Source organism: Sarcophilus harrisii, chromosome 6 (genome assembly GCF_902635505.1).
Source record: "Sarcophilus harrisii chromosome 6, mSarHar1.11, whole genome shotgun sequence".
Classification (NCBI taxonomy): Eukaryota; Metazoa; Chordata; class Mammalia; order Dasyuromorphia; family Dasyuridae; genus Sarcophilus; species Sarcophilus harrisii.
In genome coordinates, this window is record NC_045431.1 from 243602630 (window position 1) to 243617907 (window position 15278).

The 15278-nt window shown below is 54.1% G+C and overlaps 1 protein-coding gene across 2 annotated transcripts; it reads right to left on the reverse strand.

The window, feature by feature from the left end:
- Positions 1–2831: 2831 nt before the first annotated feature.
- Positions 2832–8210, reverse strand: SLC3A2 (solute carrier family 3 member 2). Of its 2 annotated transcripts, XM_031944095.1 has the most exons (10): positions 8131–8210; positions 7550–8017; positions 6625–6798; positions 6082–6176; positions 4670–4738; positions 4507–4565; positions 4160–4343; positions 3642–3785; positions 3436–3513; positions 2975–3337 (listed from the first exon to the last, which is right to left on the reverse strand). In XM_031944095.1, exons 2-10 carry the CDS (start codon positions 7983–7985, stop codon positions 2975–2977), a joined length of 1602 nt encoding a protein of 533 aa, XP_031799955.1. In that variant the 5' UTR covers positions 7986–8017; positions 8131–8210. The 2 variants fall into 2 exon arrangements, with proteins under 2 accessions (XP_031799956.1, XP_031799955.1); XM_031944096.1 differs by lacking the exon at positions 8131–8210 and having other exon boundaries at positions 2832–3337.
- Between the last annotated feature and the right edge of the window lie 7068 nt (positions 8211–15278).

The following is a 15278-nucleotide window of genomic DNA, read 5'->3' on the forward strand; positions in this document are numbered from 1 at the left end:
TGACATTTTCTCCTCTAGCTTATTTGACAGCTGAGGAAACTGAGGCAACAGGATTAAGTGATTTGGATTAAGTAACACTCAGTTAACTGAGTTCAGATTTAAACTCGTGAAGATGAATTTTCCTGCCTGAAGATTCAGCATTTTTATCTACTGCAGCACCTGAGTTCAAATCTGGCACGTCCTGGCTGTGTGACCTTGGACAAGTCACTTAAATGTCCACCTCTGTCTCCTACCTGTAAAAATGGGGATGGTGACAGTGCCCCCTCCCAGGGTTCCCTCACACATGAGGGGAGAGAACCTCTGTGAAGCGCTCAGCACCAGGCCTGGCCCACCAGCAGCTTAGACGGGGGTTCTCCTTCTCCCAAAATGGCTCCGCTGTGTTGGAGCCCAGTGACAGCGGGTCTGACTGTGGCTGATCAGATACAAGGCGGCCACGCTCCGGGACCACGGGTGGGACAGACACAGTCCCCGTGGACGTCTGGAGCAGATTCTCTTAACTGGGCATCTCGCGTTGCCTCGGAACTAATTCAGCCGGGCTTTGCCAATGGGGAGCCCAATGGGCGGTCCCGGGCAACGTCCCCCTCGTCACAGAGACGATGCTAAAGTCCTGGAGAGTGTCCGCGAAAGGCTTTTCTGACACCTGGTGGGTGCCCGGTCGCTAAGTGTACATTTGAATGACGTGGCCGGGTCAGCGACGTGGCCAGAGCACCGGTGAGGAACTCTGCAGGAGTTTGGGGGCTTGGGAGCTGAGTTCGAGGTGCTTCCTCATCCTGCCAGGGGAGCTTCAGACTCTTCCCAAGGCAATCCCGCGGAGGCCACTCAGCCTCCTAGCGCGGGGCTGGGAGATGACAACAGCTCCGGGGACTCCCGTTTGGCAGCCCATCCGATACCTCCCCTCTCTCCCACTTTCCTTCCCAGGCCCCCAAACACTAAGATACAAAGCCCATGTCAGCCTAATCATCGATTGCTTTCTTTTATTTATAACGGGATCCTATATAGCACAATATTGTATATAACACTAATTATTATATTAATGTGATATGTGTAACACACATTAGCTTCATCCTTTGGGCCGGAAGTACAGAAACTGGAGCCAGTGGAGGGGCCCAAGCGGGAAGATCCATAACAAGGAAGGAATGGCCGGTTCCTGAGAGCGCCCTCTTCCCTTGGAGCCCTGGGTCTCCCTGGCTGAAGGGAAGAGGCCCGAAGCCTGGTCCCTCCCCTGTCTGCAGAGGGCAGGGGAGGGGGATATAGGGCAGGCTCCTGGAGCTAGGAGCCAGGAGAGGGAAGGGCAGTTCCACACTCTGGTCTTCTGGGAAGGCAACCTCCCTCCTACACCCTCCCCTGGAGGGTACCCCCTCCTCCCCCGGGAAGTTCCTCAGGAGCCCCTTGATTGGCTGGTGTCTCCACCTGCCCTGAAATGACTCTGAGGTACTTGGGGCCAGACTTGAACTCCTGCCTTTGGGGCTGGGACATTTATAGTTTCAATGTTTTTCAGTTCCTTCTCCTAGATTGCCGCTCCATTTTACAGCCAAGCAGCCCAAGGCGGGTTAAACTGGACAAAACCGGCACAGGGCTGTATTTGGCCCAGGGCCCCATGTGTATTTGTACTCCATCCTTTTCCTCCACAGGGCCTTAAATGCTTCCAGATCGGGTCATAGGGAAAGCCCAGGGAGGGGCAGCTGGGCTTGCCAAGAAATACCCAAATAGGGTAGCAGAGAAGAGTCTCGGACCGAGACTAGCACCCAGGGCTCAGACCGCCCTTCTGCACCCCAACTGGTTCGTAGGATCCTCAATTTAGAGCTGGAAAAAGACCTGAGGGCCCTGAACACTGAGACACCCCCCCTGAGGTCGGAGCAAACTTGAACCCAGGACCCGCACTTCCCTTCCTCCTGCTCCATTAGGCCGGCATCTCTCAGTCGAATTCTCTGCGCAAGAGCCGGAGAAATCCCATCAGAAGGGGGCCAGATGAGCAAGATGGTGGCACCAGGACAAGGGCCGGGACAGGGCCCAGAGAGCCAACCATCGGAAAGCCTGGTCACCAAAGGGCAGATCAGCTTGGTGGGGGACCCGGGCCAAGAGCCCGGTCTTTGTGGGACCCCCAATTAGTCACATCCTTTAACCAGCGAGGAGTGGGCTGTGCAAGGGAAGGATGCAAGTTCATCCTGGTAGCAAGTGCAAGTAAAAATGGGAACCTACCAAGGGGAGGCCCAGGGAAGGTAAATTGGGTCAGATAGAGCCCAACAGTGCTGGGGAGAGGGGGTGCCCCGGGATCCCAGACTGAGGGCCAGGGGTGAATCCCTGCACCCCCAGGAAGAGGAACAGCGTCTCAGAGGGGTTGGTGGTGGCCAGAGAGGCCCCGGAGGCATCTCAAAGGCCCCAAGCTCTGGTCCTCGCTACTTCCCTGCAGTCTTCCCTCATTCGGGGGGCCCTGCTCCTGCCCCAAGTCCAGGCCTGGGAGGCCACCTGCCACCCATCAGGAGCCCCGAGAGCCCGGGACAAGGTGGGCGTCCTAGGCCGAGGGCCCCCTGCGCCAGCTTCCAGAGGAGCCTCTCCAAGGGCCCTTCCCCCGCCCTTCCTGCCACAAGGGAGCCGGCCCAAACTCCAAGAGGAGACTCAGGGCCGAGCTTCCTGGACTCCATCCCACCTGGGCTCACATGTGGCTGGGAGGCAGGAACGAGGACCCTTCCCCTGTGCCCCCAACACAGGGGTCCTTCGGGGTGAATTGCCCACCCAGAACACCACAAGGCCCCTGGATGGGAAATGGGGGGGAGCCACTCTTGCCTCCTGGCGTTCAGAAGAGGGACCCCCAGAAGAAAAGGGACGCTCTGTAGAAAATGCTCATGGCTATCGCTTTAATACACAGCTAAAGGTTTCAAACTTCTTCTCATGAAAACTTGCACAATAAAAAACCCCCAAACCTCAGCCCCGTGGACACACACAGTCAGACACAGACAGAGCATCCCGGCGCAGCTCATGCCACGTAGGGGAATTTGAGCAGCAGCCCCTCCCCTGGGGCCACGGGCAGCTGGCTCAGGGGCAACGTGGTGCCCTCCTGGATGCCCCTCTGGGTGCTCAGCAGCAGGGTGGCCTTCTCGGGGAGCTCCAGCTTCTGGCCGCTGCCCGGCACCTTCAGCTGGGCCTGCTGGCTCACAGGGCCCAGGTTGAGCACGACGAGGAACCGCTCGTTCTGGTCCCAGTGCCGCACGTAGGCGAAGAGCTCGTCTGGGGTGGGCAGGACCAGGAAGTCCCCGTGCAGCAAGGACCGCTCCTTCCCGCGCTTGTCGCTCAGGTCTCGGAACAGGGAGAGGAGAGAACCGTGCTGGGCATCCTGGCCCTGGCGGGAGAGGAAGAGGAGCCCGGTGGGACACCCCTCACACAGCCCAGCCCCCCCCTTCACTCTCCTCCCAGCCCCCACGCTGACCCCAAGGTTACCTGCACAGTCATGTTGGGGGTTATGGATGCATACGACCCAAGTGTCTTTTCATTCCAAAGCATGGGGGCTTCAGCAGGCTGAAAGTGGGAGGAAATACAATCTGGGGGACGGGGGACAAGGCCAGCCAGAGCAGCTGTGCTCGGCCCCCTCCCAGCCCTTCTACAACCCCTGCAGCCTCCCCCACCCCGGCCTCTGCAGTCCTTACCTGTCCTGGGAGCAACTGCACCGGCAAGCCAATTTCATCCCCGTAACTGAAGATGGGTGTTCCGGGTAGCGTGAACAGCAAGAGGTGGTAAAGGCCCAGGAACTGGGTAGGCACATAGGCGCTCAAGTGGCTCAACTGAGAGGCCTGTGGGACAGCAAGGAGATTCCCAGGTCAGCCACCCAGAAGCCAGCCCCTCCCTCCCCCCCATACACCTCCCCATCCAGCAGCTGGGAGGGGCTGTGTGGCCTGCTTGACTCAGTTTCTCCATCTGTAAACTGGGAGCAAGAAGAGCACTTTGCCTCCTTCTCTTGTTCTTCCCTTCAGGCCCTCCCAAGCCCACTGGGGGCTCCCCAATGTCTGTAAGTGGGGCGGCCCTCGAACTGAATTACCCTACCATTGGTCTGCTCTAAGTTCTGAGCCTGCGAGCTCTCCCTCCACATCTCCCCGGCCAGGAGGCCCACGGGTGCTAACCGGGAGTCCCTGAGGCAGGGTCCGGGCCCGGGGCCTCCGTCACTTACCGTCCAGGTGCTCCAGGTGTTCCCAGCAGCGTGCAGGTAGTTAGTGACCAGCTCCTTCAGCTCTTTCCCTGAGGAAATACTCTTCCCAAAGTTCCCCAGGTACGAGCTGCTCAGCAGGTCGGTGTCGTTCAGCAGGCTCATGATCGCAGAGAGCTCCGAGGCTTCTGTTCCCGCGATGAAGACCCTGCGGGGACGGGGGTGGGCAGAGGCAGAAACGAAAAGCGAGTCAGCTCAATTAGGAACACCAGAGGGGGAGGGGCCAGCTTCTCTCAGAGACAAGGACCCCTGCCCAGATGGGGACCCACAGGCAACCCAGACTCTCTCACTTGACCGTTTCTGGGACTCACCTGTCCTCACCGATGCCATGAGTGAAGTTACTCCACAGAGACAGGAATGAAGAAGCGTCCTGGGGAGAGCAGGGAGCGGGCCGGGTCAAACAGGGAACTGGGGGCACCTCTCCCACCACTACAGAGGTCCCTCTGCCCCCAGGGAGCGAAGGAGGGAACTTACCGTGAGGTTCTGGACATTGTGGACCTGGACACCATACACCCCGGCCTTCAGCCAAAAGCTCAGGGCTTCCTGTGGGGCAGAGGAAGGAGGCAACAATGTCAGAAATGCAGCAGGGTCAGACCGGCCAGTCCCGGTGACCTGGAGCAGAGCTTATCTCCTGGGATGAGACAAAGGCAAGATGGCCTCCCTTCCCCCGCCTTATTGTTCTTCCCCACTGGAAACCAGCCCAGGGAGGCCATTCCTACTTCTCCTAATTTGTATGAATGTCTTTTTTTTAAATCACCTCCACTGCCTAGTATCTCTTGGTCTCAAGCTGAGAGAGAGAAAAGAGTCTGCTAAGGCAGAACATCCCCTCCTATTCTTAGAGATATCAAGACTCAGGCCCTCGGCCCAAACCTGATTAAAATCTAACTGGGAAATGTTTGAGGAATAAATGAAATTATAACCCAATATAAGTAAGGCTGAAATGGTTTTCAAAGTCGATGCAGGCTCAGTTTCCACTCGAGTTTGATGCTGCTGGCCCAGAGCACCAGCCATGGAAGGAGGTGCTCAGTGTCACACAGCCAGAGGCAGAATTCGAACTGGACTTTAATTCTCCCCCCTTAGCCATTGCACCTCCTCATAACAGAAAAGAAAAAGGGGCAAAACCGAGCACAAGAGGTCTGACCAGCTCGTGCTCTCTCGGCGCCTGGGAGGCAAAGCCGTGCACAGTACAAAGCTCCCACGGGGGTTAGTTCAGGGGGGAATCTCTCACAATCACATGGTCTCCCTTCCTTAGGTAATGACAAAGAGATCCATTTTTCTCATTTGGGGCCCAAACTTGGACTTGGGATTCTGTAACTTTCTATGACCAATTTTTAATATCACATAAAATTCCCGGGGCCTTTAGAGGGAGCCCCAGCATGGGGAAGCCCTTCTCAGCCCAGAGTGCCATTCTGCATATTTGGGGAGGGAGCGGCCCAAGGCCAACAGCTCCAACCAGGGCCTGGGGCTGACAGGCCCAGGCCTGTGTGGATCCGGGCAAGAACCGGCGCCATCCAAGAGGCGGCCTATTAGCTCAGTCAGGTTTCATCCTGCCCAGCCCTGCTCCTTTCCCGCCCCTTCCCTCCTCAACTGCAACAATCAGATCCAAATCCCTTCTTGGGCCTCTTTGTTAAATCCATTTTTCTATTCACTCCAAACTTGGGGATCAGGGGGAGAAGAAACCAATGTTGGTGGAGAAAGGCCCCTCAAAACAAGGCAAAGAAGACCCAAGAAACCCCTTTCACTCAAAACTCCCCCAAACCCCCAGCAGACAAAGATCTGTCTCAAGATTGAAAGAGAAGGGAGGGGAAGACCAGGGTCTGGCTTCCTCATCTCAGAAATGTGTCCTTCCCCACAATCCCCGGCCGTCCTCCCGCCCTCAGCCTCACCTTCAGCTTCGCGCTCACTTCTTCACTCTGATTGGGCAGAAACCAGCTGCTCTGACTTTGGTAGTTGGGGGTGAGATCGAGGATGATGTGGATGTCTGGAAAAATGGGCAGTGGCGCCCAGTCAGGGATGGGGGCCGGGAGGGACTCCTCTCCGGCTCCTATTTCCTCTAACCCCCAACCACTCACATTTGCCAGTGCTCCCCAGCCAAGGGGCTCCCCATCCTCAGGGGCCCACGGGTCCCTGGTATTTTACAGAGAAGGAAACAGATTCGGAAAGGCAATTATCAAGGGGCAGCTGGGTGGCGCAGTGGATAGAGTAGCAGCCTTTTGAACACTTAATCCTTCTAGATGGGGTGACCCTGGGCAAGTCACTTAACCCCAACTGCCTCAGCAAGAAAAAATGTATACAATTACCTAGGGAAGAGCTGGGACGCAAGCCTAGGGCTCTCCCTGAGGTGCCTAGTCCCTCCTCTCGCCAAGAAGGAAGCCGCTTCTCTCCCCCACCCCCCACCCCTGGGGGAAGGGGGCTTCGGGACTACCCACTCTTTTTCTTGGCTGCTTCCAAGAGACGGGTGAACTCCTCCCGGGAGCCGACCGTGGGGTCGATCTGCAGCAGGTTGGTGCCGGCAAAGTCATTTTCGGGGTTCCTGTGGATGGGTCCCAGGATCAGCGCCTTCACCTTGAGGCTGCTCAGGTAATCCAGACGCTCGCTCACCGCTGTGGGGAGAAGGAGGAGGCTTTAGCCCACACAGGTCACGAGGGCCGGGGAATTCTTCCAACCCCCACCCCGCCCCCCACTCGTTCTCATTCATTTTCGCCCTCGCCCCACCCCCCTCGCGACTTCCGGGGAAAAGTGGGGGCGGGGCCGTGTTAAACAAGCTGGGGCCGGTCGGAATGCGCTGATGCAAGGAGTCCGGAGTCTTACTCCAGCCTCGGCTCGCGTGGGCGGGAAGGGGAGGGGGAAATGCTGAGTCAGCCAAGTCTGTGCTCGGACCGAGGCCCGCCCGGGGGTTCAGGGCAGTGGAAGCCGCCCAGCCCCGCACTGCCCGTGGGGGGGAGGGGAAGGGAGGGGGAGGGGAAGGGGGGGAAATGCTGAGTCAGCCAAGTCTGCGCTGTGGAAGCCGCCCCCGGCCCGAATTGCCCGTGGGGGGGAGGGGAGGGCGAGGCCCGCCCGGGGGTTCAGGGCAGGGGAAGCGGCCCAGCCCCGCACTGCCCGTGGGGGGGAGGGGAAGGGGGGGAAATGCTGAGTCAGCCAAGTCTGCGCTGTGGAAGCCGCCCCCGGCCCGAATTGCCCGTGGGGGGGGGGGGGGGGGGAGGGCGAGGCCCTCCTCGGGGTTCCGGGCAGTGGAAGCCGCCCCCGCCCCGCACTGCCCGTGGGGGGGGGGGGGAGGGCGGGGGCGCGGCGTGACGGCGGGCGGGCCACGGGGCCGGGGGGAGCGAGGCCGCGGCGCCCCCCCCCCCCACTCACCGGCCAGAGCGCTGGCGTTCCCGGCCTGGCCCCGGAAGGCCTTCGGGGAGCTGACGCGGTACAGGGCGCCCTGGTGCCACCAGCGCTGGGCCGGCAGCTCGCGGCAGCGCGGCGCCTGCACGATGATGACCACGGCGCCGGCCAGCATGCCCAGCCAGCCCAGCCAGAAGAGCAGCAGCAGGGCCCAGCGGGTGCGCACCCAGCCGGGGCTCCCGGCCACCTTGAGCAGCTCCTCCTTGGACAGCCCCGTGAACTTGGCGCCGGCCGCGCCGCCCACGGCGTCGGCCTCGTCGTCGGCCACCTTGACCTTAACCACGCCGTTCTTCTCTCCGGCCGCGGCGGCGGCCAGCGGGGCGGCCGCGTTCATGGGCTGCTTCTCGGGCTCCAGCTCGTTGAGCTCCACCTCCTTCATGTCCACCTCGGCTTCTTGGCTCATGGCGGCGTGGATGGCGAAGGCTTCGGCTTCGCCTGCGGGCAAGAAAGCATTAAGAGACCGAGGGGCGGGGGCCGGGGCCCGGAAAAGCTGACCCAGGCCCGGCCCGGCCCGGCCCGGCCCGGCCGCGCGTGCGGGAAGCGCTTACCTGGTGCTTCTGTGGGTCCGCCGCGCTCGTGCGTCTGCCCCTGCTCCCGGGCTGCATCCGGACCCCAAGCCGGGAGCTCCGCCCCCCGCCCGCCTCCTGGAGGAGGAGCCGCCCCTCCCCGAGATCCCGAGGCCGGGCCCTCCCTACTGGGTCCCGCTCGGCCCCCTTCCCTAGTCGCCCTTTCCCCGAAGTCACTCCCCCCGGGGCCGTTTCATTCTCGGTCAGCAATAATTAAGCACCTGCCCCGTGCGGCCACTGGGAAATGCTGCGCTTAGCTTGGGCCCGGAAGCTTCTAGAGTTCCCGCAGCCTGGGAGGCCATCGATCATTCCTTCTTGGGAGCCTGGGTTTCCTTAGAATAGGGAACCTCCCTCCAGTAATGAAGGGGAGCGTCATCTCTGAAAGGTATCATTGTAAGCAGCCAGTGGTAGAGTCCCTTTCCCAGGCCCAGGCCAGCTTCTCAGAGGCAGGACTGGGGCCCAGGTCCCGGCTATGAGGAAGCCATCACTCAGTCCCCTCAGTCCCCACCATCTCCTTCCCTGGCTCGGTGCCGGGTGCAGGAGGCCCGGGCCATGGCTTGGGGAAGAAACCCAGCTTGGGTAAAATCACGTTTCTGCCCTCTTGGTGGAGCTTCATGGAGCCTGGCCCAGGCTAAAACTGACCAAGTCAGGCTTCCCCAGGAAGGCGCCACTTAAACAGGCCTGCAGGGCAGAGGGAGATTCCCAAAGGCAAATTTCTGAGGGAGAGTTTTGTGACTGGGAAGTCTGGAAAGCCCAGGTCCGGACGGCTCTGAACGTCCCATGTCATCCTCTAAGCCACAGGAGACCCATTGAAAGTTTTGTAGCTGGGAAGAGAGGAACAGGCTCAAGGATGGGCCTTCCAAAGGTTCTGCGGGCCGCAGAGAGCTGAGCAGTGGCAGGAAGATTAGACGGAGGGCAGCTGCTGCCAACGGAAAAGAATAGGAGCTCCAGAGGCCTCTGGGCTGCTTCTCTTTGAGGAGCCGGCCACTCGGGTAACGAGGGGCAGACCGCAGGCTCTTTTTCAGTTGCAGCATGTGAAGAAGACTGACGAGGATGTCTCCGAGGTGGGAGAAGAATGGGAGCACAGGCTGACTCAAAAGAGGCCAGCCTGGTGAGGGGGAGAGGTGTCCTCAAGCTGGCAAAGTGGGTCCAGCCTAAGAACGGGGACAGCATCATAGCTTCTCAAACAAAGCACTTAATGAGGCTGGTATTTTAAGATGCATCTGCTTCTCACACCAGAATGCAAACCAAACTGGGGCAACCAATCTCTTTCCTAATGACACATGTTGAGGTGGTGTTGGGAAAATTGAAATGTTAATGTGGTGGTGTTGGAGTCGTGAACTGATCCACCCATTCTGGGAAAGCAGTTTGAAACGATGTTCAAAAGGCAATCAAACTGTGCATACCCTGCTAGTAAGGTCTGTATTCTAAAGAAAGAAAAGGAAAAAGGATCCCCCCACACAAAAATAAGTATAGCAGCTCCTTTTATGGTGGCAAAGAATTAGAAGCTGAGAGGGCCCCCATCACCTGGGGAATGGCTAAACAAGTTGTGCTATTTGAATGTAAGAGAATTCTGTGCTATGAGAAATGATGAGCAGAGCCCTTTCAGAAAAACCTGGAAAGACTTCCATGAACTGCTGCTAAGTGACGTGGCCAGAAACCGGAGAACATTGTACACAATAATAGCGGCTCTGTGCGATGATCAACTTTGATAAGTCTTGTCCTTCTCAGCAAAACAAGGATCTAGGACAAAAGACTCATGATGGAAAATGTTATCCACATCCAGAAAAATAGGATCTGAACACAGATCAGAGCAGACTAACTTCACTGTTTTTTTGCAGCTTTCCCTTTTTGTTCTGTTTCTTCTTTCATAACATGATTGATGCAAAAAGCTGTTGACATGACCAAACATGTACAACCTAAGCTAAATTGCTCGTCTTCTCATTGGGGGAAAAGGGAGAGGAGGAAGAGAGAGCTTTTGAAAATAAAAATCTTATAAAAAATGAACAGTGAAAACTATTTTTATATGTAATAGGAGAAAAAAACTATTTACCAACAAAAAGAAAAGAAAGGGGGGAAAGCCCAGCTCTTTTTCTTGGAACTAGCCAGATAGAAACAACTGGGCTGAGAGCCTGGGAACTTCAGAGAGGTTTTTTTGTATTTGAGTGGGTCTGCCAAATATCTGTCTGAAAAGTACTCGGTTCCCACCCTCTGTTGTCAAGGCTCAGTCTGGAAAAGCAGCCAGATTGCCGGCCCTCTCTCCCTGACTCCTTTCCCAAAAGCAGGAAGCTGGAGGGGGGAAGGTACTCCAAGCACTTCCTCCCAGGGTGAGGGGAAAGGAGGCGGCACCTGGGGCCAGAGGCTGAGCACAGGACACCGAGTGGAAGGCGCCAAGTACCTTGAGAACCCTTTGTACTGCCAGATGGCCCGGCTCTTAGGAAACAGCTGACCAAGCTTTACCTCCCCTATGGTCTCTCTGCCTCCCTTCTGAGGCACAGTGCCAGCACGGTTGTTTACTAGAAAGAAGCCAAAGGTCAAGCATGAAAGGAGTAAGGGCTGAGAGAAGGAAGCACTCCAGGACAGGAAGCCTGAACAGCAAATCAGAGAGGATGGGATGGGATGGGATGAAGGCCCACATTTCTCTCCACAGGAGGGAGAGCTCCCCAGCCCCTCAAACTTAGTGCCCACCTCACCCTAGTGCTAGAGACTCCAAGGGTGTCCAAGGTGGAAGCAAAATAATGCCAGGGCATCCATTTCCAAGGCACTGCCTGGTGCTGATAAGACACCATGGCCAATCTGTGAACCCAAGATAGAGCCCGCCAGCTTGGGACTTCAGGGCAGATTCTGTCCTCTGCCATGTTAGTTACAAAATTGGATCAAAGATCAAGAGCATACAGTTCCTCTCCTCATGGAATTTACCCTCCATTAAGGGGATGTGACACCACTACAAGTAACTGTAATAAATCAGAAGCATCCTGAAGACCTCCTTTTTAGGAATCCTGAAATTAAGAAATCAGTGACTCTCTCAAGTCCTTTCTAGACCTTCCCCCTTCTCTGAAACCTAAGCTCTCAGGAAGTGTGAGGAAGGGCAGCCTTCCACCCCTAGAGGATCAAGATGGTCATGAAATCTAGAAGAAACCCTTCCAAGATATTACTGTTCTGTAAGAAATGACCAACAGGATGATTTCAGAAAGGCCTGGAGAGACTTACACGAACTGATGCTGAGTGAAATGAGCAGGACCAGGAGATCATTATATACTTCAACAACAATACTCTATGATGACCAGTTCTGATGGACCAGGCCATCCTCAGCAACGAGATCAACCAAATCATTTCCAATGGAGCAGTAATGAACTGAACCAGCTACGCCCAGAGAAAGAACTCTGGGAGATGACTAAAAACCATTACATTGAATTCCCAATCCCTATATTTATGCCCACCTGCATTTTTTATTTCCTTCACAAGCTAATTGTACAATATTTCAGAGTCTGGTTCTTTTTATACAGCAAAATAAAGTTTTGGTCATGTATACTTATTGTGTATCTAATTTATATTTTAATGTATTTAACATCTACTGGTCATCCTGTCATCTAGGGGAGGGGGTGGGGGGTAAGAGGTGAAAAATTGGAACAAGAGGTTTGGCAATTGTTAACGCTGTAAAGTTACCCATGCATATAATCCGTAAATAAAAGGCTATTAAAGAAAAAAAAAAAAAAAAAAAAAAAAAGAAACCCTTCCAAGATCACTACTTGGGGCCCATATTTTGAAGAGATTCCAGCCCCACACAAAGACAGTGTACCTAAAGTCGTTGTTTGTCGTCCTTTTTTTGTTTTTGTTTTATGGCTTTTTGTCTTTTGTCAAAGGCCAGTGACATCACTGGGTAATTGTTTTAAGTCATTTGTGAATGACTGTGATGTGAGTTGAATAAAGCCATTAGCCTTGCTCTCCCAGAGTCATCAAAGTCTCATGGCAGGACAAAAGGCAGGGCAAACAGTGGTGGCTCAGGATGACCTCGATAGATGGACGTCTCAGGCAGGTGCCCAAGCTGGAAGCCCACCACGGCACCCACTGCCGCGACCTTCCTGGTTGTTCAAATTGTTCTCGGCCACCCGTTCCACGGAGGACAGTCTTCACATGTTTAGGGTAGAGAAAGGCCTAACTCACTACCAGGATTAAGGCCCTTCGCTTTCCCTCATGTTTTGTGTCTGAGGCCTTGAGGGGGCTCTGCTGGCTCTTCATTTCTCTATAGCACATAATAAAAAAATAAATAAATAAAATATTTTTTCAGGCAGATATTTGCCTAAAACAGATTAAGTTTTTTTTTTCCACTGTTATAGAACAGAAACAGCTAAGTCCCCAGGAAAGGCACTAAGATCACTTCTTCATGGAGTCATTCTTACGGGAAAAATACTAAGGTCACTTTTTCATGGAAAGAGTCATTCTTACAGGAAAGTTACTAAGGTCACTCCTTCATGGAAAGAATCATTCTTTAGCTTCAGGTTACCTTTTAGAAGGTAACATGGGAATGAGCAGGTACTTGCTGACCAAAAAGAAGTCAGGTTTAGAGTAACACTTTACGAAGTGTCTGAAATACATAAGCAATTGATTGCTAAGAAATTAGTTAGTCAAGGAGTTGAGATTGGGTGGTTATCATCCAGCCCCAGGCAGGCAGTGATGGAAAGCTCAAACTCTGGTTCCCATAAGGATCAGAGTTATAAGATAAATACAAAAACCATTACAAGGACACACTAACCTCAAAACCCATCAGAGCTTGACTCCACAGGAGCTCAACAAAGCCAGAGTGCTGGAGTAGAAGGGGAAGCAGACATTCGAGAAGACTCATTTTCTTGTACAAATGCCAGGATTGCTCACCTATTAAAATGCTGGGCCAGGAGCCGCAGCTCCATTAGGAAGCTTTTTTCTAGTTTCAGTCCTACATAGTGGTCTTTACAATTGCTACCCAGTGTTCCTGGCAGTTTCTGTGCCTCTGGAGCCATGGGAACAAGTATAATCCAATTAGAACATGTCAAGTCCCCATTAGATCACATCAATGATTGCTCTTCTTCCTTCTAGGCCTATAACACTGATTGCCGTTCATTTTCCCTTTGGCTTTGGGGAACACTGTCCTCACCTGGTTCTCCTAATACCTAGAATCTTGTTCAGTTTCCTCTTTTGGATCATTAAATATTGTCCCTGGGGCATTGTTCTAATCCTGCCTTAGAATCTGGGCTTCTGTAGCCTTTGGTTTCCTTCTCGGCTGTAAGATGAGAGTTAAACTTCAGGATCTCCAAGAAGCTCAACATGCCCAAAATAGAATTCACTATTTCCCCCCAAAACTTGGCTCTCCTTTCTTATTTCGGAAGCATCCCACCATTGCAACCACCCTAGTACACAATTTTTGAATTATCCTTGATTCTTCCCATCCAACACTGCCCGTCAGGCATTAACTTCCAAAAGATCTCACAACCATCCTTGTATATCCAATTAATCACCCTCCTGACTCAGGCCCTAGTTCTCCCTGGGACTCCAGCCATACTCTAATTGGCCCTCCAGGCTCTCTTGTCCCTGCCTCAAGCCACCCTCCACAAACTACCTAAATAAAGTGCCTCCAAGAAACAGCTGAACTTCTCTTGCTCTGCTTAAGTATATTCCAAGGCTCTTCTATTATAAAATGCAGACTCATCTCAGCGGGGCAAATCGACTTTCCAGATCTACCTTCTACTTCATGGACTGCTCCACTCCATCACATCCCAATTGTTAGCCTTGCTGTCTAGCCCCAGCTCAGGAGCTGCTTTCTACCTGACTTCTTGATCCTCCTGGATGGCTATTTATCCCCTCTTGAACTTTGTATTTATTTAGCATATGGGTTTGAGGAGCTCACCTCCACCAATTTATCTGTCTTGTCTCTTCCTGTCTCTGTCACATACACACTTTCCTACACATGTAAATTGTCCTTTCTCTCTCTCTCTCTCACACACACACACACACACACTCTTTCTCTCTCTCAAGTATTTTATATGGCTGATAGTTATGTGCACAATACCTATGCTGGCCGAGAGGTGGCGCTCCAAAGTTATTGGGCCACCATCTTTGACATCATCATCATACCAATTTTTTTTTAAATTTCCTCTGTGTAGCATGTGCCTAAAGCAAACATGGGATAACTGGGGGGAGAAGACTTGGGAAGTGGGAAGAAAATGATCAGACTGAGGAACTGAGAGGACCCTGGCAGCCTTTGCACTGCCTGGGCCCCCTGCCGGCAGGACCACTATCTCAGCCCCTCCAGCTTTCTCAGTCCCAGCCCTTGGGCTCTTCCTGGCCTAAGGGTGAATGATCCCTCAGGTGATCCTTGACTATTCAAAGGCCTTTGGACCCTGTTACTCAAAAATCTTAATCTTTTGAGGTTGCTCAGTCCTTGAAAGTTTTACTCTTTCACAGATATTATGCAAAAGCAAATTCCTAAGGCAGCAGTCTGGACCAGCTCTCTCCTTCCCCCCTCCCCCCACTGCTGCTAGGGCAGAGCCTTTAGTCCCAAGTTCCCCCATTGGTTTTTCGTGCCTGAGTTTTCATACCTTACCTGCCAAGTGAAGGAGCCATCATCACACATGTCCCCCAAGTGCAGCACACGTCCGCATACACATTCACACACATATACCCCTAGATTTCTTCTGTCTCCCCCAAACCCTAATAGGGGGTGCCTGGGGGACAGCTGTCATTTGTTGTTTTCTTCTCTATTTGGCTTTGAATTTAAAAAGGGGATTCCCTTCTTAAACATTCCCCCTCAAGAAGAGCTACTAAAAAGAGGGCAGCAGCAAGCACTCCATGTGACCTTGAAGGGCTAGCGGCCGCCCCTTTATTATTTACTTGGACCAGAGTCTCAGGTTAAAAGAAGTCTGGATTTTCTCCTTACAGTCCAAACAGGAGACAAGGTAGAAGTTGATTCAGGCCTTTGAAAGGTGTCCCCAGCTCCAGCCTCCAATCCAAAAGGCTTCTTGCAGACACACCACTTGTGGGAACTCCACGAGAGTTCATGCACTTCCATTAAACAGCTTATGGTCTCTCCCCGCAGGAGGCTCCACGGCCTCTATCAGATGCCCTGTGACCAGGTCTCTGTGTCCCCTCTATAATCA

Excerpts from the sequence above, each read along its gene's own strand:
- SLC3A2 (XM_031944096.1), bottom strand. The coding sequence starts at position 7,985 with ATGAGCCAAGAAGCCGAGGTGGACATGAAGGAGGTGGAGCTCAACGAG. Across the intron at positions 3,514-3,641 it reads TGCAGTTGCTCCCAGGACAG|CCTGCTGAAGCCCCCATGCT; the intron begins GTAAGGACTGCA and ends TCCCACTTTCAG. Across the intron at positions 3,338-3,435 it reads CCCCCAACATGACTGTGCAG|GGCCAGGATGCCCAGCACGG; the intron begins GTAACCTTGGGG and ends CTCTCCCGCCAG.